The following is a 25,889-nucleotide window of genomic DNA, read 5'->3' as shown; positions in this document are numbered from 1 at the left end:
TAGTTTGAGGGTGTGCAATAGTTTGACCGGCTTTATTAAATTGATGGACTGTATTAGATTGATGGACTGTATTAGTTTGTGGGACTGTATTAGTTTGAGGGCCTGTATTAGTTTGAGTGACTGTATTAGTTTGATGGACTGTATTAGTTTGAGGGACCGTATTAGTTTGATGTACTGTCTTAGTTTGAGGGACTGTATTAGTTTGATTGACTGTATTGGTTTGATGGACTGTATTAGTTTGATGGACTGTATTATTTTGAGGGACTGTATTAGTTTGATGGACTGTATTAATTTGAGTTACTGTATTATTTTGATGGACTGTATTAGTTTGATGGACTGTATTAGTTTGAGGGACTGTATTAGTTTGATGGACTTTATTATTTTGAGAGACTGTATTAGTTTGATGGACTGTATTAGTGTGAGAGACTGTATTAGTTTGATGGACTCTTATTTTGATGGTCTGTTTTCGTTTGAGGGACTGTATCAGTTCGAGGGTCTGTATGAGGTTCATGGACAGCATTATTTTGAGGGGCTGTATTAGTATGATGGACTGTATTAGTTTAAGGGATTGTATTAATTTGATGGACTGTATTAGTTTGAGGGATCGTATTAATTTGATGGACTGTATTATTTTGATGGACTGTATTAGTTTGAGGGACAGTCATAGTTAGAGGGTCTGTATTGGTTTGATGGACTGTATTAGTTTGACGGACTTTATTAGATTGATGGACTTTATTTGTTTGATGGACTGCATTAGATTTAGGAACTGCATTCGTTTGAGTGACTGCATTTGTTTGACGGACTGTATTAGTTTGATAGAATGTATTAGTTTGAGGGTCTGTTATAGTTTGACGGACTTAATTAGATTGATGGACTTTATTAGATTGATGGACTTTATTAGTCTGAGAGCCTGTATTAGTTTGAGGGACTGTATTAGTTTGATGGACTGTATTAGTTTGAGGGTGTGCAATAGTTTGACCGGCTTTATTAAATTGATGGACTGTATTAGATTGATGGACTGTATTAGTTTGTGTGACTGTATTAGTTTGAGGGCCTGTATTAGTTTGAGTGACTGTATTAGTTTGATGGACTGTATTAGTTTGAGGGACTGTATTAGTTTGATGTACTGTCTTAGTTTGAGGGACTGTATTAATTTGATTGAATGTATTGGTTTGATGGACTGTATTAGTTTGATGGACTGTATTATTTTGAGGGACTGTATTAGTTTGATGGACTGTATTAGTTTGAGTTACTGTATTATTTTGATGGACTGTATTAGTTTGATGGACTGTAATAGTTTGAGGGACTGTATTAGTTTGATGGACTGTATTATTTTGAGAGACTGTATTAGTTTGATGGACTGTATTAGTGTGAGAGACTGTATTAGTTTGATGGACTATTATTTTGATGGTCTGTTTTCGTTTGAGGGACTGTATCAGTTCGAGGGTCTGTATGAGGTTCATGGACAGCATTATTTTGAGGCGCTGTATTAGTATGATGGACTGTATTAGTTTAAGGGATTGTATTAATTTGATGGACTGTATTAGTTTGAGGGATCGTATTAATTTGATGGACTGTATTATTTTGATGGACTGTATTAGTTTGAGGGACAGTCATAGTTAGAGGGTCTGTATTGGTTTGATGGACTGTATTAGTTTGACGGACTTTATTAGATTGATGGACTTTATTTGTTTGATGGACTGCATTAGATTTAGGAACTGTATTCGTTTGAGTGACTGCATTTGTTTGACGGACTGTATTAGTTTGATAGTCTGTATTAGTTTGATAGTCTGTATTAGTTTGATTGACTGTGTTAGTTTGATTGACTATATTAGTTTGATTGACTGTATTAATTTGATTGTCTGTATTAGTTCGAGCGACTGTATTCGTTTGATGGACTGTATTAGTTTGATGGACTTTATAAGTTTGATGGACTGCATTAGTTTGATGGCCTGTATTAGTTTGATGGATTGTTTTAGTTTGATGGACTTTATAAGTTTGATGGACTGCATTAGTTTGATGGCCTGTATTAGTTTGATGGATTGTTTTAGTTTGAAGGATGTATTAGTTTGAGGGACATTATTAATTTGATGGACTTTATTAGTTTGAGCTACTACATTAGTTTAATGGACTGTATTTTTATGACGGTCTGCATTAGTTTGAGGGGCTGTATTAGTTGATGGAGTGTAATAGTTTGAGGGGCTGCATTAGTTTGATGGTCTGCATTAGTTTGAGGTGCTGTATTAGTTTGAGGGGCTGTATTAGTTTGAGGATCTGCATTAGTTTTACGGATTGTATTACTTTGAGGGTCTGTATTAGTTTCAGGGTCTGTATTAGTTTGATGGACTGTATTAGTTTCAGGCCGGCATTCGTTGAGGAACTGTATTAGTTTGAGGGCCTGTATTAGTTTGAGTGTCTGATTAGTTCGAGGGACAGTATTAGTTTGGGGGTCTATATTAGTTTGAGGAACTGTATTAGTTTGATGGACTTTATTAGTTTGAGCGACTGTATTAGTTTGATGGACTGTATTATTTCGAGAGACTGTATTAGTTTGATGGATTGTATTAGTTTGAGGGATTGTATTAATTTGATGGACTGTATTAGTTTGAGGGATTGTATTAATTTGATGGACTGTATTAGTTTGATGGACTGTATTAGTTTGAGGGACAGACATAGTTTGAGTGTCTGCATTTGTTTGACGGACTGTATTAGTTTGATAGTCTGTATTAGTTTGATTGACTGTGTTAGTTTGATTGACTATATTAGTTTGATGGACTGTATTAGTTCGATGGACTGTATTAGTTGGAGGGATTGTATTAATTTGATGGACTGTATTAGTTTGATGGACTGCATTAGTTTGATGGACTGTATTCGTTTGTGGGACAGTCATAGTTTGAGGGTCGGTATACGTTTGATGAACTGTATTAGTTTGAGGGACTGTATTAGTTTGATGGACTGTATTATTTTGAGAGACTGTATTAGTTTGATGGACTGTATTAGTGTGATAGACTGTATTAGTTTGATGGACTATTATTTTGATGGTCTGTTTTCGTTTGAGGGACTGTATCAGTTCGAGTGTCTGTATGAGGTTCATGGACAGCATTATTTTGAGGGGCTGTATTAGTATGATGGACTGTATTAGTTTAAGGGATTGTATTAATTTGATGGACTGTATTAGTTTGAGGGATCGTATTAATTTGATGGACTGTATTATCTTGATGGACTGTATTAGTTTGAGGGACAGTCATAGTTAGAGGGTCTGTATTGGTTTGATGGACTGTATTAGTTTGACGGACTTTATTAGATTGATGGACTTTATTTGTTTGATGGACTGCATTAGATTTAGGAACTTTATTCGTTTGAGTGACTGCATTTGTTTGACGGACTGTATTAGTTTGATAGAATGTATTAGTTTGAGGGTCTGTTATAGTTTGACGGACTTAATTAGATTGATGGACTTTATTAGATTGATGGACTTTATTAGTCTGAGAGCCTGTATTAGTTTGAGGGACTGTATTAGTTTGATGGACTGTATTAGTTTGAGGGTGTGCAATAGTTTGACCGGCTTTATTAAATTGATGGACTGTATTAGATTGATGGACTGTATTAGTTTGTGGGACTGTATTAGTTTGAGGGCCTGTATTAGTTTGAGTGACTGTATTAGTTTGATGGACTGTATTAGTTTGAGGGACCGTATTAGTTTGATGTACTGTCTTAGTTTGAGGGACTGTATTAGTTTGATTGACTGTATTGGTTTGATGGACTGTATTAGTTTGATGGACTGTATTATTTTGAGGGACTGTATTAGTTTGATGGACTGTATTAATTTGAGTTACTGTATTATTTTGATGGACTGTATTAGTTTGATGGACTGTATTAGTTTGAGGGACTGTATTAGTTTGATGGACTTTATTATTTTGAGAGACTGTATTAGTTTGATGGACTGTATTAGTGTGAGAGACTGTATTAGTTTGATGGACTCTTATTTTGATGGTCTGTTTTCGTTTGAGGGACTGTATCAGTTCGAGGGTCTGTATGAGGTTCATGGACAGCATTATTTTGAGGGGCTGTATTAGTATGATGGACTGTATTAGTTTAAGGGATTGTATTAATTTGATGGACTGTATTAGTTTGAGGGATCGTATTAATTTGATGGACTGTATTATTTTGATGGACTGTATTAGTTTGAGGGACAGTCATAGTTAGAGGGTCTGTATTGGTTTGATGGACTGTATTAGTTTGACGGACTTTATTAGATTGATGGACTTTATTTGTTTGATGGACTGCATTAGATTTAGGAACTGCATTCGTTTGAGTGACTGCATTTGTTTGACGGACTGTATTAGTTTGATAGAATGTATTAGTTTGAGGGTCTGTTATAGTTTGACGGACTTAATTAGATTGATGGACTTTATTAGATTGATGGACTTTATTAGTCTGAGAGCCTGTATTAGTTTGAGGGACTGTATTAGTTTGATGGACTGTATTAGTTTGAGGGTGTGCAATAGTTTGACCGGCTTTATTAAATTGATGGACTGTATTAGATTGATGGACTGTATTAGTTTGTGTGACTGTATTAGTTTGAGGGCCTGTATTAGTTTGAGTGACTGTATTAGTTTGATGGACTGTATTAGTTTGAGGGACTGTATTAGTTTGATGTACTGTCTTAGTTTGAGGGACTGTATTAATTTGATTGAATGTATTGGTTTGATGGACTGTATTAGTTTGATGGACTGTATTATTTTGAGGGACTGTATTAGTTTGATGGACTGTATTAGTTTGAGTTACTGTATTATTTTGATGGACTGTATTAGTTTGATGGACTGTAATAGTTTGAGGGACTGTATTAGTTTGATGGACTGTATTATTTTGAGAGACTGTATTAGTTTGATGGACTGTATTAGTGTGAGAGACTGTATTAGTTTGATGGACTATTATTTTGATGGTCTGTTTTCGTTTGAGGGACTGTATCAGTTCGAGGGTCTGTATGAGGTTCATGGACAGCATTATTTTGAGGCGCTGTATTAGTATGATGGACTGTATTAGTTTAAGGGATTGTATTAATTTGATGGACTGTATTAGTTTGAGGGATCGTATTAATTTGATGGACTGTATTATTTTGATGGACTGTATTAGTTTGAGGGACAGTCATAGTTAGAGGGTCTGTATTGGTTTGATGGACTGTATTAGTTTGACGGACTTTATTAGATTGATGGACTTTATTTGTTTGATGGACTGCATTAGATTTAGGAACTGTATTCGTTTGAGTGACTGCATTTGTTTGACGGACTGTATTAGTTTGATAGTCTGTATTAGTTTGATAGTCTGTATTAGTTTGATTGACTGTGTTAGTTTGATTGACTATATTAGTTTGATTGACTGTATTAATTTGATTGTCTGTATTAGTTCGAGCGACTGTATTCGTTTGATGGACTGTATTAGTTTGATGGACTTTATAAGTTTGATGGACTGCATTAGTTTGATGGCCTGTATTAGTTTGATGGATTGTTTTAGTTTGATGGACTTTATAAGTTTGATGGACTGCATTAGTTTGATGGCCTGTATTAGTTTGATGGATTGTTTTAGTTTGAAGGATGTATTAGTTTGAGGGACATTATTAATTTGATGGACTTTATTAGTTTGAGCTACTACATTAGTTTAATGGACTGTATTTTTATGACGGTCTGCATTAGTTTGAGGGGCTGTATTAGTTGATGGAGTGTAATAGTTTGAGGGGCTGCATTAGTTTGATGGTCTGCATTAGTTTGAGGTGCTGTATTAGTTTGAGGGGCTGTATTAGTTTGAGGATCTGCATTAGTTTTACGGATTGTATTACTTTGAGGGTCTGTATTAGTTTCAGGGTCTGTATTAGTTTGATGGACTGTATTAGTTTCAGGCCGGCATTCGTTGAGGAACTGTATTAGTTTGAGGGCCTGTATTAGTTTGAGTGTCTGATTAGTTCGAGGGACAGTATTAGTTTGGGGGTCTATATTAGTTTGAGGCACTGTATTAGTTTGATGGACTGTATTAGTTTGATCGACTAAATTAGTTTGAGGGACTGTATTAATTTGATCGACTGTATTAGATTGAGGGACTGTATTTGTTTGATGGAAAGTATTAGTTGATGGACTTTATTGGTTTGAAAGCCTGTATTATTTTGAGTGGTTGTATTAGTTTCTGGACCTGTATTAAATTGAGCAGCTGTGATACTTTGTCGGCCTGTATTACTTTGAGGGCCTGTATTAGTTTGAGGGACTCTATTAGTTTGATGGACTGTTTTATGATGAGAAACTGTATTAGTTTGATGGACTGTATTAGTTTGATGAGCTGTTTCGTTTGAGTGACGCTATTAGTTCGAGAGTCTGTATGAGGTTAATGGACTGTATTAGTTTGAGGGACTGCATTAGTTTAATGGACTGTATTCGTTTTATTGACCGCATTAGTTTGAAGGGCTGTATCAGTATTTGGACTGTAATAGTTTGAGGGGCTGCATTAGTTTGATGGACTGTATTAGTTTGAAGTGCTGTATTAGTTAGAGGGGCTGTATTAGTTTGATGGACTGTATTAGTTTGATGGACTGTATTAGTTGAGGGTCTGTATTAGTTTGAGGGACTGTATTAGTTTGAGGGACTGTATTAGTTTGAGGGCCTGTATTAGTTTGAGGGACTATATTAGTTTGAGGGACTGTATTAGTTTGAGGGACTGTATTAGTTTGAGGGATTGTATTAGTTTGAGGGCCTGTATTAGTTTGAGGGACTATATTAGTTTGAGGGCCTGTATTAGTTTGAGGGACTGTATTAGTTTGAGGGCCTGTATTAGTTTGAGAGACTATATTAGTTTGAGGGCCTGTATTAGTTTGAGGGACTGTATTAGTTTGAGGGCCTGTATTAGTTTGAGGGCCTGTATTAGTTTGAGGGACTGTATTAGTTTGAGGGCCTGTATTAGTTTGAGGGTCTGTAATAGTTTGCTGGACTTTATTTGATTGATGGATTTTATTAGATTGATGGACTGTATTAGTTTGAGGGCCTGTATTAGTTTGAGGGCCTGTATTAGTTTGAGGGACTGTATTAGTTTGATGGATTTTATTATTTTAATGGACTGTATTAGTTTGAGTGCCTGTATTAGTTTGAGGGACTGTATTAGTTTGATGGACTGTATTAGTTTGATGGACTGTATTAGTTTGATGGACTGTATTAGTTTGAGGGACTGTATTAGTTTGATGTACTGTCTTAGTTTGAGGGACTGTATTAGTTTGATTGACTGTATTAGTTTGATGGACTGTATTAGTTTGATGGACACTATTATTTTGAGGGACTGTATTAGTTTGATGGACTGTATTAGTTTGAGAGACTGTATTAGTTTGATGGACTGTATTAGTTTGATGGACTGTATTAGTTTGAGGAACTGTATTAGTTTGATGGACTTTATTAGTTTGAGCGACTGTATTAGTTTGATGGACTGTATTATTTCGAGAGACTGTATTAGTTTGATGGATTGTATTAGTTTGATGGATTGTATTAATTTGATGGACTGTATTAGTTTGAGGGATTGTATTAATTTGATGGACTGTATTAGTTTGAATGACTGTATTAGTTTGAGGGACAGACATAGTTTGAGTGTCTGTATTGGTTTGATGGACTGTATTAGTATGACGGACTTTATTAGATTGATGGACTTTATTTGTTTGATGGACTGCATTAGATTTAGGAACTGTATTCGTTTGAGTGACTGCATTTGTTTGACGGACTGTATTAGTTTGATAGTCTGTATTAGTTTGATTGACTGTGTTAGTTTGATTGACTATATTAGTTTGATGGACTGTATTAGTTCGATGGACTGTATTAGTTGGAGGGATTGTATTAATTTGATGGACTGTATTAGGTTGAGGGACTGCATTAGTTTGATGGACTGTATTAGTTTGAGGGACTGCATTAGTTTGTGAGACTGCATTAGTTTTTGTTGCTGTGTTAGTTTGAGGGATGCTATAGTTTGATGGACTGTATTAGTTTGATGGACTTTATAAGTTTGATGGACTGCATTAGTTTGATGGACAATATTAGTTTGATGAACAGTATTAGTTTGAGGGGCTGTATTAATTTGAGGGATTGTATTAGTTTGAGGGTCTGTATTAGTTTGAGGGATTGTATTAGTTTGATGGACTGTATTAGTTTGAGGGGCTGTATTAGTTTGAGAGACTATATTAGTTTGAGGGCCTGTATTAGTTTGAGGGACTGTATTAGTTTGAGGGCCTGTATTAGTTTGAGGGCCTGTATTAGTTTGAGGGACTGTATTAGTTTGAGGGCCTGTATTAGTTTGAGGGTCTGTAATAGTTTGCTGGACTTTATTTGATTGATGGATTTTATTAGATTGATGGACTGTATTAGTTTGAGGGCCTGTATTAGTTTGAGGGCCTGTATTAGTTTGAGGGACTGTATTAGTTTGATGGATTTTATTATTTTAATGGACTGTATTAGTTTGAGTGCCTGTATTAGTTTGAGGGACTGTATTAGTTTGATGGACTGTATTAGTTTGATGGACTGTATTAGTTTGATGGACTGTATTAGTTTGAGGGACTGTATTAGTTTGATGTACTGTCTTAGTTTGAGGGACTGTATTAGTTTGATTGACTGTATTAGTTTGATGGACTGTATTAGTTTGATGGACACTATTATTTTGAGGGACTGTATTAGTTTGATGGACTGTATTAGTTTGAGAGACTGTATTAGTTTGATGGACTGTATTAGTTTGATGGACTGTATTAGTTTGAGGAACTGTATTAGTTTGATGGACTTTATTAGTTTGAGCGACTGTATTAGTTTGATGGACTGTATTATTTCGAGAGACTGTATTAGTTTGATGGATTGTATTAGTTTGATGGATTGTATTAATTTGATGGACTGTATTAGTTTGAGGGATTGTATTAATTTGATGGACTGTATTAGTTTGAATGACTGTATTAGTTTGAGGGACAGACATAGTTTGAGTGTCTGTATTGGTTTGATGGACTGTATTAGTATGACGGACTTTATTAGATTGATGGACTTTATTTGTTTGACGGACTGCATTCGATTTAGGAACTGTATTCGTTTGAGTGACTGCATTTGTTTGACGGACTGTATTAGTTTGATAGTCTGTATTAGTTTGATTGACTGTGTTAGTTTGATTGACTATATTAGTTTGATGGACTGTATTAGTTCGATGGACTGTATTAGTTGGAGGGATTGTATTAATTTGATGGACTGTATTAGTTTGAGGGACTGCATTAGTTTGATGGACTGTATTAGTTTGAGGGACTGCATTAGTTTGTGAGACTGCATTAGTTTTTGTTGCTGTGTTAGTTTGAGGGATGCTATAATTTGATGGACTGTATTAGTTTGATGGACTTTATAAGTTTGATGGACTGCATTAGTTTGATGGACAATATTAGTTTGATGAACAGTATTAGTTTGAGGGGCTGTATTAATTTGAGGGATTGTATTAGTTTGAGGGTCTGTATTAGTTTGAGGGATTGTATTAGTTTGATGGACTGTATTAGTTTGAGGGGCTCTATTAGTTGGTGGGATTGTATTAGTTTAATGGATTGCATTAGTTTGATGGACGGTATTGATTTGATGGATTGTATTAGTTTGAGGGACTGCATTCGTTTGATGGACTGTATTTGCTTGACGAACGGCATTAGTTTGAAGAACTGTACTAGTTTGATGGACTGTATTCCTTTCAGTGACTCTATTGATTGATGGACTTTATTAGTTTGAGGGGCTGTATTAGTTGATGGACTGTATTACTTTGAGGGGCTGCATTTGTTTGATGGACTGTATTAGTTTGATGGACTGTATTAGATTGAGGGGCTATATTAATTTGATGGACTGTATTAGTTTGAGGGTCTGTATTAGTTTGAGGCATTGTATTAGTTTGATGCACTGCATTAGTTTGATGGTCTGTATTAGTTTGAGGGACTGTATTAGTTTGAGGGTCTGTATTAGTTTGAGGGATTGTATTAGTTTGAGGGACTTTATTCGTTCCAGGGTTTGTATTAGTTTGATGGACTGTATTAGTCCACAGTCTGGATTAGTTTGAGGGACTGTATTAGTTTGAGCATCTGCACTAGTTTGATGGACTGTATTAGTTTCAGTCATGTATTAGTTGAGGAACGGTATTAGTTTTAGGGCCTGTATTAGTTTGCGTGTCTGATAAGTTGGAGGGACAGTATTAGTTTGGGGGTCTGTATTATTTTGAGGCACTGTATTAGTTTGAGGCACTGTATTAGTTTGATGGACTTTATTGGATTGAAAGCCTGTATTAGTTTGATTGACTGTGTTAGTTTGATTGACTATATTAGTTTGATGGACTGTATTAGTTCGATGGACTGTATTAGTTGGAGGGATTGTATTAATTTGATGGACTGTATTAGTTTGAGGGACTGCATTAGTTTGATGGACTGTATTAGTTTGAGGGACTGCATTAGTTTGTGAGACTGCATTAGTTTTTGTTGCTGTGTTAGTTTGAGGGATGCTATAGTTTGATGGACTGTATTAGTTTGATGGACTTTATAAGTTTGATGGACTGCATTAGTTTGATGGACAATATTAGTTTGATGAACAGTATTAGTTTGAGGGGCTGTATTAATTTGAGGGATTGTATTAGTTTGAGGGTCTGTATTAGTTTGAGGGATTGTATTAGTTTGATGGACTGTATTAGTTTGAGGGGCTCTATTAGTTGGTGGGATTGTATTAGTTTAATGGATTGCATTAGTTTGATGGACGGTATTGATTTGATGGATTGTATTAGTTTGAGGGACTGCATTCGTTTGATGGACTGTATTTGCTTGACGAACGGCATTAGTTTGAAGAACTGTACTAGTTTGATGGACTGTATTCCTTTCAGTGACTCTATTGATTGATGGACTTTATTAGTTTGAGGGGCTGTATTAGTTGATGGACTGTATTACTTTGAGGGGCTGCATTTGTTTGATGGACTGTATTAGTTTGATGGACTGTATTAGATTGAGGGGCTATATTAATTTGATGGACTGTATTAGTTTGAGGGTCTGTATTAGTTTGAGGCATTGTATTAGTTTGATGCACTGCATTAGTTTGATGGTCTGTATTAGTTTGAGGGACTGTATTAGTTTGAGGGTCTGTATTAGTTTGAGGGATTGTATTAGTTTGAGGGACTTTATTCGTTCCAGGGTTTGTATTAGTTTGATGGACTGTATTAGTCCACAGTCTGGATTAGTTTGAGGGACTGTATTAGTTTGAGCATCTGCACTAGTTTGATGGACTGTATTAGTTTCAGTCATGTATTAGTTGAGGAACGGTATTAGTTTTAGGGCCTGTATTAGTTTGCGTGTCTGATAAGTTGGAGGGACAGTATTAGTTTGGGGGTCTGTATTATTTTGAGGCACTGTATTAGTTTGAGGCACTGTATTAGTTTGATGGACTTTATTGGATTGAAAGCCTGTATTATTTTGAGTGGCTGTATTAGTTTGGGGGCCTGTATTAGTTTGAGGGCCTGTATTAGTTTGAGGGACTGTATTAGTTTGATGGACTGTATTACATTGATGGGCTATTTTCGTTTGAGGGACTGTAATAATTCGAGGGTCTGTATGGGGTTGATGGACTGTATTATTTTGAGGGACTGTATTAGTTTGATGGGCTCTATTAATTTGAGGGTCCCTACTAGTTTGATGGACTGTATTAGTTTGAGGGACTGCATTAGTTTGAGAGAATACATTAGTTTTCTGCACTATATTAGTTTGAGGGACTACATTTGTTTGATGGACTTTATTAATTTGATGGACTGTATTAGTTTGAGGGACTCTATTCGTTTGATGGACTCTATTAGTTTGATGGACTCTATTAGTTTGAGGGACTGTATTAATTTGATGGACTGTATTAGTTTGAGGGACTCTATTAGTTAGACTGACTTTATTAGATTGATGGACTGTATTACTGTGAGGGACTGTATTCGGTTGATGGTCTGTATTAGTTCGAGGGACTGTATTCGTTTGATGGTCTGTATTAGTTTGATGGACTGTATTCGTTTGATGGACTGTATTAGTTTGAGGGACTGTATTAGTTTGAGAGACTGCATTAGATTTATTTGCTGTATTAGTTTGATGGACTGTATTAGTTTTTTGGACTGTATTAGTTTGAGGGTCAGTATTAGTTTGATGGACTGTATTAGTTTTTTGGACTGTATTAGTTTGAGGGTCAGTATTAGTTTGATGGACTGTATTAGTTTGATGGACTTTATTAGTTTGAGGGGCTGTATTAGTTGATGGACTGTATTAGTTTGAGGGGCTGCATTATTTTGATGGATTGTATTTTATTGTGGGACAGTATTAATTTGATGGACTGTATTAATTTAATGGGCTGTAATGGTTTGATGGACTGTATTAGTTTGATGGACTCTCTTAGTTTGATGGATTGTATTAGTTTGAGGGAATGTATTAGTTCGACGGACTGTATTGGTTTGAGGACTGTATTAGTTTGATGGACTGTATTAGTTTGAGGGGCTGCATTATTTTGATGGACTGTATTTTTTTGTGGGACAGTATTAGTTTGATGGACTGTATTAATTTGATGGGCTGTAATGGTTTGATGGACTGTATTAGTTTGATGGATTGTCTTAGTTTGATGGTTTGTATTAGTTTGAGGGACTATATTAGTTCGACGGACTGTATTGGTTTGAGGACTGTATTAGTTTGATGGACTGCATTAGTTTGAGGGACTGTATTAGTTTGATGGACTGTATTAGTTTGATGGATTGTATGAGTTTCATGGACTGTATTAGTTTGATGGACTGTATTTGTTTGGTGGACTGTATTAGTTTGAGGGACTGTATTAGTTTGATGGACTGTATTAGTTTGATGGATTGTAATAGTTTGATAGACTGTATTAGAGTGATGGATTGTATGAGTTTGATGGACTGTATTAGTTTGATGGACTGTATTAGTTTGAGGGACTGTATTAGTTTGATGGACTGCATTAATTTGAGGGACTGCATTAGTTTTTGGGTCTGTATTAGTTTGATGGACTCTATTAGTTTGATGGACTTTATTCGTTTGCGGGACTGTCATAGTTTGAGAGATTGCATTGGTTTGATGGTCTATATTAGTTTGAGGGACTGTTGTAGTTTGAGGGACTGTATTAGTTTGATGGCCTCTATTGGTTTGAGGGGCTGGATTAGTTTGAGGGCCTGTGTTAGTTTGTGGACGATTGACACAAATTATTCAATCAAATATTTCACTGAATGGTTGCATTTAAGGAAGGCTGTTCCATCCTAGTTTGCAGTAGATTAACATTGAGAGGGAACTCGAACATTTAGAATGTAGTTCATTTGTTAATGGATGTAATCCGATTTGTCCAGTCTTTATTTTTTGCAATTTCAGCTCCAAATGTATTCCATCACAACAGGGACTTATCTCTAATGTCGTAATCTGTTTGTTCAAATTAAAACAATCATCAATTTGAGCGATGTCGTAACCTCAATGTCCCTTGGTGATTGTGCAGGGTATAAATTGTAAGGGCTGGAATTGTATCGCCTCGGAGTATCATCTGGGAGTGATTGCCTGCGAGCGAAACGGGACATCGAATCACGCAGAAAATGCATCTGGCTATTGATATCGTAATGAAAATATGCTACTTGATCATTGCCGTCATCGGCGTTCCTGGTAAGTGACGATAACCATTGAAGTTGTGTAAACCTCTTTGAGGACTTGTCTCTGATTTTATTCTCTGACTGATAATATTAAATGTTGATGCAGTGGTAACTGTTATAAATACACTGGATCAGTGATACAATTCTAGAAAGTCAATTGTGCTCAATTACATCGGCAGTTTGATTGCATTGCCTTATCTGAATATAAACATCTGCTTGCAACTGAAAGGCTTATTGAATTATCAAGCTATTGCCTCCTTTAGTTGAATATCGTGTAGTTGTAACAGTCCTCAGTACAGTGATTCTCTGAGAGAAGGTTTTATTGGGTGTGTGTGTCATTGCAGGATATACTGAGTGAGGGTCACTAACCGCTGTGGAACATTGTACACCAATGACCATGTATTACTGGTAGTGTTTGTCACTGTAGGATATACTGAGTGTGGATCACTAACCGGTGTGGAACATTGTACCCCAGTGACCATGTATTACCGGTAGTGTCTATCACTGTAGGATATACTGAGTGTGGTTCACTAACCGGTGTGGAACATTGTACCCCAGTGACCATTTATTACTGGGAGTGTCTGTCACTGTAGCATATACTGAGTTTGGATCACGAACCAGTGTGAAACACCATGCCCCAGTGAACATGTATTACTGGGAGTGTCTGTCACTGTAGGATATACTGAGTGTGGGTCACTAACCGGTGTAGAACACCATACTCCAGTGACCATGTATTACTGGGAGTGTGTCACTGTAGGATATAATGAGTGTTGCTCACTAGTCGGTGTGGAACACTGTAACCCAGTGAGCATGTATTAATGGGGGGGGTGTGTCACTGTAGGATATACTGAGTGTCGGTCACTAACCGGTGTGGAACACTGTAACCCAGTGACCATGTATTAATGGGAGTGTCTGTGTCAGTGCAGGATATACTCAGTGTGGGTCACTAACCGGTGTGGAACACCTTACCCCAGTGACCATGTATTAATGGAAGTGTGTGTCATTGTAGGATATTCTAAGTGTGGATCACGAACCGGTGTGGAACACTGTACTCGAGTGCGCATGTATAACTCGGAGTGTGTGTCACTGTAGGATATACAGAGTGTGAGTAACTAACCGGAGTGGAACACTGTACATCAGTGACTATGTATTACTGGGAGTGTCTGTCACTGTAGGATATACTGAGTGTGGGTCACGAACCGGTGTGAAACACTGTATCCCAGTGACCAGGTATTAATGGAAGTGTATGCCACTGTAGGTTATACAGAGTGTGGATCACGAACCGGTGTGGAACACCATACCCCCGTAACCATGTATTACTGTGGATGTGTGTCACTGTAGGATGTGCTGAGCGTGGTTCAATAACAGGTGTAGAACACTGTATTCCACTGAACACGTATTACTGTGTGTGTCTGTTAGTGTAGGATATAAAGAATGTGGGTCACGAACCGGTGTGGAACACTTTATCCCAATGACCATCTATTACTGGGAGTGTCTGTCAATATTGGATGTATTAATTGTGGGTCACTAACCGGTGTGGAACACTGTCCCTCAGTGACCATGTATTATTGGGAGTTTCAGAGTCACTGCAGGATATACTCAGTTTGGGTCACTAACCAGTGCGGAACACCGTACCCTAGTGACCATATATTACTGGGAGTGTCTATGTCACTGCAGCATTTACTGAGTGTGGACCACTAACCGGTGTGGAACACCATACCTCAGTAAGCATGTATTACTGGGAGTGTGTGTCACTGTAGGAGATACCGAGTGTGGGTCACTAACCGGTGTGGAACACTGTACCACTTTGACCATGTATTACTGGGAGTGTCTAGCACTGTAGGATATATTGAGTGTGGGTCACGAACCGGTGTGGAACACCGTATCCCAGTGACCATGTATTAATGGGAGTGTGTGTCACTGTCGGATGTACTGAGAGTGGATCACTAACCAGTGTGCAACACTGTTACTCAGTAACCATGTATTGCTGGGAGTGTCTGTTTCACTGTCGGAAATAATCAGTTTGGGTCACGAACCAGTATGGAACACTATACCCCAGTCACCATGTATTACTGTGGAAGTATCACTGTAGGATATGCTGAGTGTGGGTCACGAACCGGTGTTCAACACCGTATCCCAGTGACCATGTATTACTGGGAGTGTCTGTCATTGTAGGATATTGAGAGTGGGGGCATTAACCGGTTTGGAACACTGTACCTCAATGACCATATATTACTGTAAGTGTCTGTGTCACTGTAGCATATAATCAGTTTAGGTCACGAACCAGTGAGGAACATCGTACCCCAGTCACCATGTATTATTGGGAGTGTGTTTCACTGTAGGATCTACTGAGTGTGGGTCACTAACCGGAGTGGAACACTGTACATCAGTGATCATGAATTACTGGGAGTGTCTGTCACTGTAAGATATACTGAGTGTGGGTCACTAATCATTGTGGAACACTGTATCCCAGTGAACATGTATTAATCGGAGTGTGTGTCACTGTAGGATATGCTGAGTGTGTTTTATTAATCATTGTGGAACACCGTATCCCAGTGACCATGTATTACTGGGTGTGTCTGTCACTGTAGGATATGCTGAGTGTGTTTCATTAATCATTGTGGAACACCGTATCCCAGTGACCATGTATTACTGGGTGTGTCTGTCACTGTAGGATATACTTAGTGTGGGTCACTAACCGGTGTGGAACACCGTACCACAGCGACCTTGTATTACTGGGAGTGTCTGCCACTGTGGGATATACTGAGTGTGGGTCATTAACCGGTGTGGAACACTGTACCCCAGTGACCATGTATTACTGTGAGTGTCTGTAACTGTTGGATGTATTAATTGTGGGTAACTAACCGGTGTGGAACACTGTCCCTCAGTGACCATGCATTTTTGGTAGTGTCAGAATCACTGCAGAATATACTCAGTTTGGGTCACTAACCAGTGCGGAACACCGTACCCCAGTGACCATATATTACTGGGAGTGTGTGTCACTAGGATATACTGAGTGTGGGTCACTAACCGGTGTGGAACACCATACCCCTGTGACCATGTATTACTGGGAGTGTCTGTCACTGTAGCATATACTTAGTGTGGGTCACGAACCGGTGTGGAACACTGTAACCCAGTGACCAAGAATTACTGGGATTCTCTGTCACTGTAGGATATGAGTGTGGGTCACGAACCGGTGTGGAACACTGTACCCCAGTGACCAAGAATTACTGGGATTCTCTGTCACTGTAGGATATATGAGTGTGGGTCACTAATCATTGTGGAACACTGTAACCCAGTGACCATGTATTACTGGGAGTGTCTGTCACTGTTGGATGTATTAATTGTGGGTCACTAACAGGTGTATAACACTGTCCCCCAGTGACCATCTATTATTGGGAGTGTCATTGTCACTGTAGGATATACTCAGTTTGGGTCACGAACCAGTGTGGAACAGTGTACCCCTGTGACCATATATTACTGGGAGTGTGTGTGTCACTGCAGCTTCTGCTGAGTGTGGATCGTTAAACAGTTTTGAACACCATAGCCCAGTGACCATGTATAAATGTGAGTGTGTATCACTGTCGGATATGCTGAGTGTGGCTCACTAACCAGTGTGGAACATCGTACCCCAGTGACCATGTATTTCTGGGAGTGTGTGTGATTGTAGGATATACTGAGTGTGGGTCGCTAACCTGGGTGGAACATATACCCCAGTGACCATGTATTACAGTGGTTGGGTATCACTGTAGGATATACTGAGTGTTGCGAAATAACCGGTGTGGAACACCGTACCCCAGTGACCATGTATTGCTGGGAGTTCCTGGTCCTGCAGGATATACTGAGTGTGGGTCACATTCATTGTGGAACACTGTACATCAGTGCCCATGTATTACTGGGAGCGTCTTTCATTGTAGGATATATGAGTGTGTTTCATTAATCATTGTGGAACACAGTATCACAGTGATCATGTATTACTGGGAGTGTGTTTCACTGCAGGATATACTGTGTGTGTCTCACGAACCGGTGTGGAAAAACGTACCCCAATGACCATGTATTACTGGCAGTGTCTGTTACTGTAGGATATGCTGAGTGTGGGTCAATAACCGGTGTTGAACACTGAATTCCAGTGAACAATATTACTGGGAGTGTGTGTCACTGTAGGATATACTGAGTGTGGGTCGCTAACCGGTGTGGAACACCGTACCCCAGTGACCATGTATTACTGGGAGTGTCAGTCACTGAGATATCCTGAGTGTGGGTCACTGATCATTGTGGAACACTGTACCTCAGTGACCACGTATTACTGGGAGTATCTGTCACTGTAGCATATACAGAGTGTGGGACACTAACCGGTAGGGAACAACAGAGCCCTGTGAACCATGTATCACTGGAAGTGAATGTCACTCTTGGATATTCTCAGTGCGGGTCACTAACCGGTGTGGAACACCTTACCTCAGTGACCATGTAGTACTGGGAGTGTCTGACACTGTAGGATACAGCCATGTGGGTCATGAACCGGTGTGGAACACGGTAACCCAGTGACCATATATTATTGTGAGTGTCTCTCACTGTAGGATATGCTGAGTGTGGGTCACTAACCGGTGGGGAACAACGGAGCCCTGTGACGATGTATCACTGGGTGTGTGTGTCACTATAGGATATACTCAGTGTGGGTCACTAAACAGTGTGGAACACTGAACCCCAGTGACCATGTATCACTGGGTGTGTGTGTCACTGTAGGAGATACTCAGTGTGGGTCACTAAACAGTGTGGAACACTGAACCCCAGTGACCATGTATTATTGGGAGTGTCTGTCACTGTAGGATATACTGAGGGTTGTTAACGAATTGGTGTTGAACATCGTAACCCAGTGACAATGTATTACTAGGAGTGTCCTTCACTGTAGAATATGTTGAGTGTGGGTCACTTACCGATGCGGAACACTTTTGCCCAGTGATTATTTATTACCGGGAGTGTGTGTCACTGTAGGATATACTGAGTTTGGGTCACTAACCGGTGGGGAACACCGGAGCCCTGTGAACCATGTACCACTGGAAGTGTGTGTCACTCTTGGATATTCTCAGTGTGGTCACTAACCGGTGTAGAACACCTTACCCCAGTGACCATGTATTACTGGGAGTGTCTGACACTGTAGGAGATACTGAGTGTGAGTCACTAACCGGTGTGGAACACCATATCCCAGTGACCATGTATTACTGGGAGTGTGTGTCACTGCAGAATATACTGAGTGTGGATCACTAAATGGTGTGGAGCACCATTACCCAGCGACCATATATTACTGTGATTGCGTCTCACTGTAGGATAAGCTCAGTGTGGGTCACTAACCAGTGTGGAACACCGTAACCCAGTGACCATATAGGAATGGGAGTGTCTGTAACTGTAGGATACACTCAGTGTGGGTCACTAATCGGTGGCAAATACCGTACCCCAGTGACGATGTATTACTGGGAGTGTCTGCCATTGTAGGATATACTGAGTGTGGGTCACTAACTGGTGTGGAACACCATACCCCAGAGAACATGTATTACTGGAAGTGTCTGACACTGTAGGATACACTGAGGGTAGGTCACTAAACGGTTTCGAACACCGTGCCCCAGTGACCATGTATTACTGGCAGTGTGTGTCACTGTCGGATGTACTGAGTGTGTGTCACTAACCGGTGTGGAACACCGTACCCCAGTGACCATGTATTACTGGGAGTGTGAGTCACTGTATGATGTACTGAGTGTGTGTCACTAACCGGTGTGGAACACTGCACCTCAGTGACCATGTATTACTGGGAGTGTGTGTCACTGTCGGATGTACTGAGTGTGGGTCACTAACCGGTGTGGAACACTGTATCCCAGTGACGATGTATTACTGGGAGTGTGAGTCACTGTAGGATATACTGAGTGTGGTCACTAACCGGTGTGGAACACTGTACCCCAGTGACCATGTATTACTGGGAGTGTGTTTCACTGTAGGATATACTGAGTGTGGATCACTAACCAGTGTAGAAAACCATACCCCAGTGACGATGTATTACTGGGAGTGTCTTTCACTGAAGGATATACTGAATGTGATTCACTAACCAGTGTGGAACACTGCAGCCCAGTGACCATATATTAATTGGAGTGTGTGTCACTGTAGGATATATTGAGTGTGGGTCACTAACCGGTGTGGAACACTGTACCCGAGTGAGCATGGATTACTTGGAGTGTCTAGCCCCTGTAGGATAGACTTAGTGGGGTTCATTAATCGGTGTGGAATACCATACCACAATGACGATGTATTCCTGTGGGTGTCTGTCACTGAAGGATATACTGAGTGTGGGTCACTAACCGGTGTGGAACATTGTATCCCAGTGGCCATGTGTTCCTGGGACTGTCTATCACTGAAGGATATACTGAGTGTGGATCACTAACCGGTGTGGAACACCGTAACTCAGTGACCATGTATTACTGGGGGTGTCTGTCACTGTAGGATATACTGAGTGTGGTCACAAACCGGTGTGGAACACCATACCCCAGTGACCATGTATTAATGGGTGTGTGTGTCACTATAGGATATACTGAGTGTGGCTCAGAATCCAGTGTGGAACACCGTCATTCAGTGACCAGGTATTACTGCGAGCGTCTATCATTGAAGGAGAAACTGAGTGTGGGTCACTAACCGGTGTGGAATGCTGTACCCCAGGGACAATGTATTAAAGGGAGTGTGTGTCACTGTAGGATATACTGAGTGTGGATCACTAACCGGTGTGGAACACTGTACCCCCAGTGACCATGTATTACTGGGAGTGTCTGACTCTGTAGGATATACTGAGTGTGGATCACTAACCGGTGTGGAACATCACATCCCAGTGACCATGTATTATTGCGAGTGTGTGTCACTGTAGGATATAGTCAGTGTAGGTCACTAACTGGTGTGGAAGACTGTACCGCAGTGACCATATATTACAGGGAGTGTCTGTCATTGTAGGATATACTGAGCGTGGGTTACTAACAGGTGTGCAACAACATACCCCATTGACCATGTATTACTTGAAGTGTGGGTCACTAAACGGTTTGGAACACGGTACTCCAGTGACCATGTATTGCTGGGAGTGTCTGTCACTGTAGGATATACTGAGTGTGGGTCATTAACCGGTGTGCAACACCGTACACTAGTGACGATATATTACTGGGAGTGTGTATCACTGTTCTGATATACTAAATTTGGGTCTCTAACCGGTGTGGAAAACTGTACCCCAGTGATCATGTATTACTGGGAGTGTCTTTCACTGTTGGATGTACTCAGTGTCGGTCACTAACCGGTGTAGAAAACCATACCCCAGCGACCAAGTAGTCTGGGAATGTCTGTCACTGCAGCATATAGAGTGTGGGTCACGAACCGGTATGGAACACTGTAGCCCAGTGACCATGTATTACTGGGAGTCTCTGTCACTGTAGGATATACTCACTGTCGTTCACTAAACGGTGTGTGCCACCATACCCCAGTGACGATGTATTACTGGGACTGTGTTTCACTGTAGGATATACTGAGTGTGTGCCACTAACCGGTGTGGAACACTGTACCCGAGTGACGATGTATTACTGGGACTGTGTTTCACTGTAGGATATACTGAGTGTGTGTCACTAACCGGTGTGGAACACTGTACCCCAGTGACCATTTATTACTGGGAGTGTCTGTGTCACTGTAGGATTTACTGAATGTGGGTATCTAAACGGTGTGGAACACTGTACCACCGTGAACATGTATTACTGGGAGTGTGTGTCCATGTAGAATGTATTCATTGTTGGTCACTATTTCTGCTACTTCCGCTTCTGAGGCGGACCCTCGTAATCGAGGATGGCTTGATTCCACGCTAACAGTTATTTCCCAGAGTGCTGCAGAGTCAAATGCATGACCTTCATTCTCTGGCAGATGGTGAACGAACCGGAGTGTGGAGTGCCTGTGTTGCCGGGCACTCCGTCTGCCATCTACGCTTGGCTTCAGCTTGTTCTACGCGATAAGACTCGAGGTGCTCTGCACCATGTGGATGCTTTTCCACCACTTTGGGCTGGCTTGTGCAAGGGATTGTAAGGTGTAGGTGGGGACGTTGCAATTATTCAAGGAGGTTTTGAATGTGTCGTGGTACGTGTCCTCTGCCCACCTGTGGCTTGCTTGCAATAACGAATCACCGAGTAGAGCGTTTTCTTTTTGAATCTCATGTCAGGCATACCGACGATGTGGCCGGACAACGAAGTTGATCGACCGTGGTCAATGCTTCGACTCTGGGGATGTTGGGCTGATCGAGAACACAGATGTTGGTACGCCATTCAGGCCAATTAATTTACAGGAAATTGCGGAGACAGCGTTGGTACTTCTCTCGTGCTTTGATGTGCCTGGTGTAAATATTCCATGTCTGTGAAGCGGAGAGGAAGGCGGATATCACTACTGCCCTGTAGATCATGAGCTTGGTGCGGGGTTTGAGGTCCTGGTCTTCAAACACTTCCTTCCTCAGGCGTCCGAAGGCTGCACTGACACACTGAAGGCAGTGTTGGACTTTGACATCAAAGACTGTCCTTGTTGACAGTAGGCTCTCAAGGTATGGAAAATGGTCCACTTTGTATAATGTATAACCTGAGCTCCCCTGAAACACGCAGCGGATGGCGAGTTTCCCTGCGCCTATCACCGCAGATACATTCTGAGTGCCCCATGTCCAAAGTAATTGACTCGCCATTCACACTGGAAGTCCTCTCGCCCTCACCGGCTTTGGGCTGGGAATGAAAACCCTTGCAGATTGCTAATCCTGATCCTGATCCTGACCACAATGCATTGCCCCTGCTGAAAGTACAAGTGCTGGATTTCTGGTCTGAACAATGTTCTATCCCCACACTCCACTGGTGTCCGTATGGGAGCTCGGATAGTTCCTAGCTATGCTGCCTTTTCATGGGATATGGGGACCCTTCGTTGTCCCAATTCTACTCCAGTCCCGTCCTTCACATATTCATTAGATACATTGATGACTCTGTTCACGCAATTTCCTTTTCGAGCCATGAATTGAAAAATGTCCTAACGCGCACAAAGTCATGGTCACCCATCATCTCAGCTATATGCTTTCTGACATATATTGGCTCCCGGTTAAGGAACTCCTCGATTTTCAATATTATCATCCTTGATTACAAATCTCTTCATGGCCTTGCACCTCTCTACCTCTGTAATCTTATTCAGCCTCACAACCACTCAAGATATCTCCACTCTTCAAATGCTGCTCTCTCGAACATCCCTCATTATACTGCTCAACCATCGCCAGCTGACTGGGCCCTAAACTCTGGAAGTCCCTCCCTCAACCTCTCCGCTTCTCTAACGATCTTTCCATTTTCAAGATATACTGAAAATTGACTTATTTTACCAAGCTTTTGATCATATGCCTTCATTTTTTCTTTTTTGTCTCAGTTTCATACAGTGTGTTGTCCTGTTAACACTGCTTGAATCACCTTGGGACGTTTAAGTACATTAAAGGCGTGATATAAATAAAAGGTATTGTTGTTATTATTAATAATATTAATAATAATTATAATTAAATTATGTAGTCAAACTTGCTTCTAATTTACATCCCTCACTATTCTTCACATGCTCCGTCTGACACTTCCCTTTCCTTCCTCGACATCTCTAAGTCCATTTCCGAGTATAGGCTCTCTATAAATATGTGCCATAATCCGGCCGAATTCAAAAGCTAACTTGAATATCTGACCTCTCACCCAGCTTGCTGGAAGGACTCTATTACATTCTCCAAATGTCGCTGCCTGCATTGCATCTGTTCCGATGATGCCACCTCCCACACCAGTGCTTAAAACATGTCTTCCTTTTTGTGAGCTGAGGATACCCGTCCTCTGTGGTCCTGATGCTGTGGGCCTGTAACATAGTGTGGAATGTGTAGGAGAGGAGGGACGAGGCAGAGTCATGGAGACAGTGACCAGTTGCGTCAATTACTCGGACTGAGGGGCTACAGTAGTGGGGTGTTTCCCCAGTCCCCGACCCCCTCTGGTTGATTATCTTCCGGCAGTGACCATGCCCTGTTCCGAGAAGGTTCTATAAAGGTTGGAGTTTAGAAGAATCAGCGGTGATCTTATTGAAAGATATAAGATTCTGAGGGGGCTTGACAGGGTAGATGCAGAAAGGGTTTTGCCCCTTGTGGGGAATCAAGCACTAGGGGACATAGTTTCAGAATGTTCCTGATGTTGGGGAAGTCCAGAACCAGGGCACACAGTCTAAGGATAAGGGGTAAACAATTTAGGCCCTAGATGAGGAGAAACTTCTTCACTCAGAGAGTTGTTAACCTGTGGAATTCCCTCTTGCAGAGAGTTGTTGATGCCAGTTCATTGGATATATTTAAGAGGGTGTTAGATATGCCCCTTACGGCTGAATTGATCAAGGGGTATGGAGAGAAAGCAGGAAAGGGGTACTGAGGTGAATGATCAGCAATGATCTTATTGAATGGTGTTGCAGGCTCGAAGGGCCGGATGGCTTACTCCTGCACCTATTTTCTATGTTTCTATTGATATTGCCCCACCTGCCTGCTGGGATGGCTTGGCTTCCCTCCCACTGTCCTGTCTCTGCTAAACTGGGAAGCAGCGGGTTGGAGGTAAGTTGGGTTGGGATGATATACTTTATATGTTAATCCCTGACCCGATGTCCACCCGACTGTTTTTGTGCTAAATTACAGGCCTTACTTTCTGGTCTCAGTCACCGACAATGTGTGACGAATAATTGACCGTCTCTTTTCCCTTCTGTTTATTACAGTGAATTTAGTGACGATTGTGGTACTCTCCCGGGGAAAGTGCGGGCTGTCCACCTGCACCACTCGCTACCTGGTGACCATGGCAGCGGCGGATCTACTGGTGGTCATCACTGAGGTCATACTGAGGCGGATTAATGCGTATTATTTCCCATGGTCTTTCCTGGATATCACCCCTGTGTGTACTGTTATATATCTCCTGTCCCGTGTAGCCACAGACTGCTCTGTCTGGTTCACCGTCACTTTCACCTTTGATCGATTTGTGGCCATTTGTTGCCAGAAGCTGAAAACCAAATATTGCACCGGGAGAACTGCGGCTGTGGTTCTGGCAACAAGCTGCATTCTGCTCTGTTCAAAAAACGTCCCCTTCTACTTTACAGTTAAACCTGTATATATAATCGACAATGTTCCATGGCTCTGTCTCACAATCCCATCCTATTATACTGAGCCCGGATGGGTGGGATTTGACTGGTTTGATAAGGTTTTAACCCCACTGCTCCCATTCGCTGTAATTTTGTTGCTCAATGCTATGACAGTCAGACACATTTTAGTGGCCAGTCGAGTCCGGAAGAGACTGAGGGGTGAGAGCAAGGGGGAGAATGGCAGTGACCCAGAAATGGAGAGCAGGAAGAAGTCTGTCATTTTACTCTTCACCATATCCGGCAGCTTCATACTGCTGTGGCTGGTAATTGTTATAGATTTCTTATATTATAGCATTGCAGGAATAACTCCTGGTGATTACAATGTTTCTTTATATACCTTTGCACAAGTCGGATATATGCTGCAGAATTTAAGTTGCTGCACAAACACATTTATTTACGGGGTGACCCAGTCCAAGTTCAGAGAGCAGTTGAAGAGCACGGTGAAATATCCGCTTACCTCTATTATACAATTTATTAATAAACAGAACAACTGAGCACAGCTCAGAGGCGGGTCCCAGTGTTTCCAGTACAGGAATATAATGTTTAGGATACGGCACTGTTTCTGATTGACATTTCCCACCTTGTCTTTCTGGTCAGCACCTCGAGCTTGTTGCATTCTGTCCGAGCTCTTCTGTAAAGGGTCACTGCAGCTATTTAGTGAGGGAATTCATTGCAGCTTCCAGAGTGAGAGGCTCGTCAATAGGTAGGTAGGCAGAGTGGAGCTGTAGTTCAGAGGATTACATTACATAGAATATACAGCACAGAAAAATACACTTCGGCCCTACTGGTCTGCTGGTATTTATTCTCCAGGCCAGAAACCTCCTATTGCAAGTATTTCGTCTCAGCCTCTCAGCATATCTTTCTATTTCATGTTCTCTCATTTACTCGTCTAGTTTCCCTTTGACAGCACCTGAGCTATGTATCTCAACCACTTCCTGTGGTAAGGAATTCCACATTCTAACCAGTCTCTGAGTAAAGAAATTGTTCTTTATTTCCCTATTGGTGTTATTCGTGATTAT

General features: G+C 40.6%; 1 protein-coding gene across 1 annotated transcript; it reads left to right on the top strand.

Annotated features, from left to right (window-relative positions):
* Positions 1-13,640: 13,640 nt before the first annotated feature.
* On the top strand, positions 13,641-25,364 carry LOC139247222 (probable G-protein coupled receptor 139). The gene is made up of 3 exons (XM_070871568.1): positions 13,641-13,675; positions 17,463-17,488; positions 24,454-25,364. The coding sequence occupies exons 1-3, from the start codon at positions 13,641-13,643 to the stop codon at positions 25,362-25,364; spliced, it is 972 nt and encodes a 323-aa protein (XP_070727669.1).
* The last annotated feature ends 525 nt before the right edge of the window (positions 25,365-25,889 follow it).

Source organism: Pristiophorus japonicus, unplaced genomic scaffold, assembly GCF_044704955.1.
Source record: "Pristiophorus japonicus isolate sPriJap1 unplaced genomic scaffold, sPriJap1.hap1 HAP1_SCAFFOLD_264, whole genome shotgun sequence".
Taxonomy (NCBI): domain Eukaryota; kingdom Metazoa; phylum Chordata; class Chondrichthyes; family Pristiophoridae; genus Pristiophorus; species Pristiophorus japonicus.
This window is presented reverse-complemented; position numbering and strand designations above follow the sequence as displayed.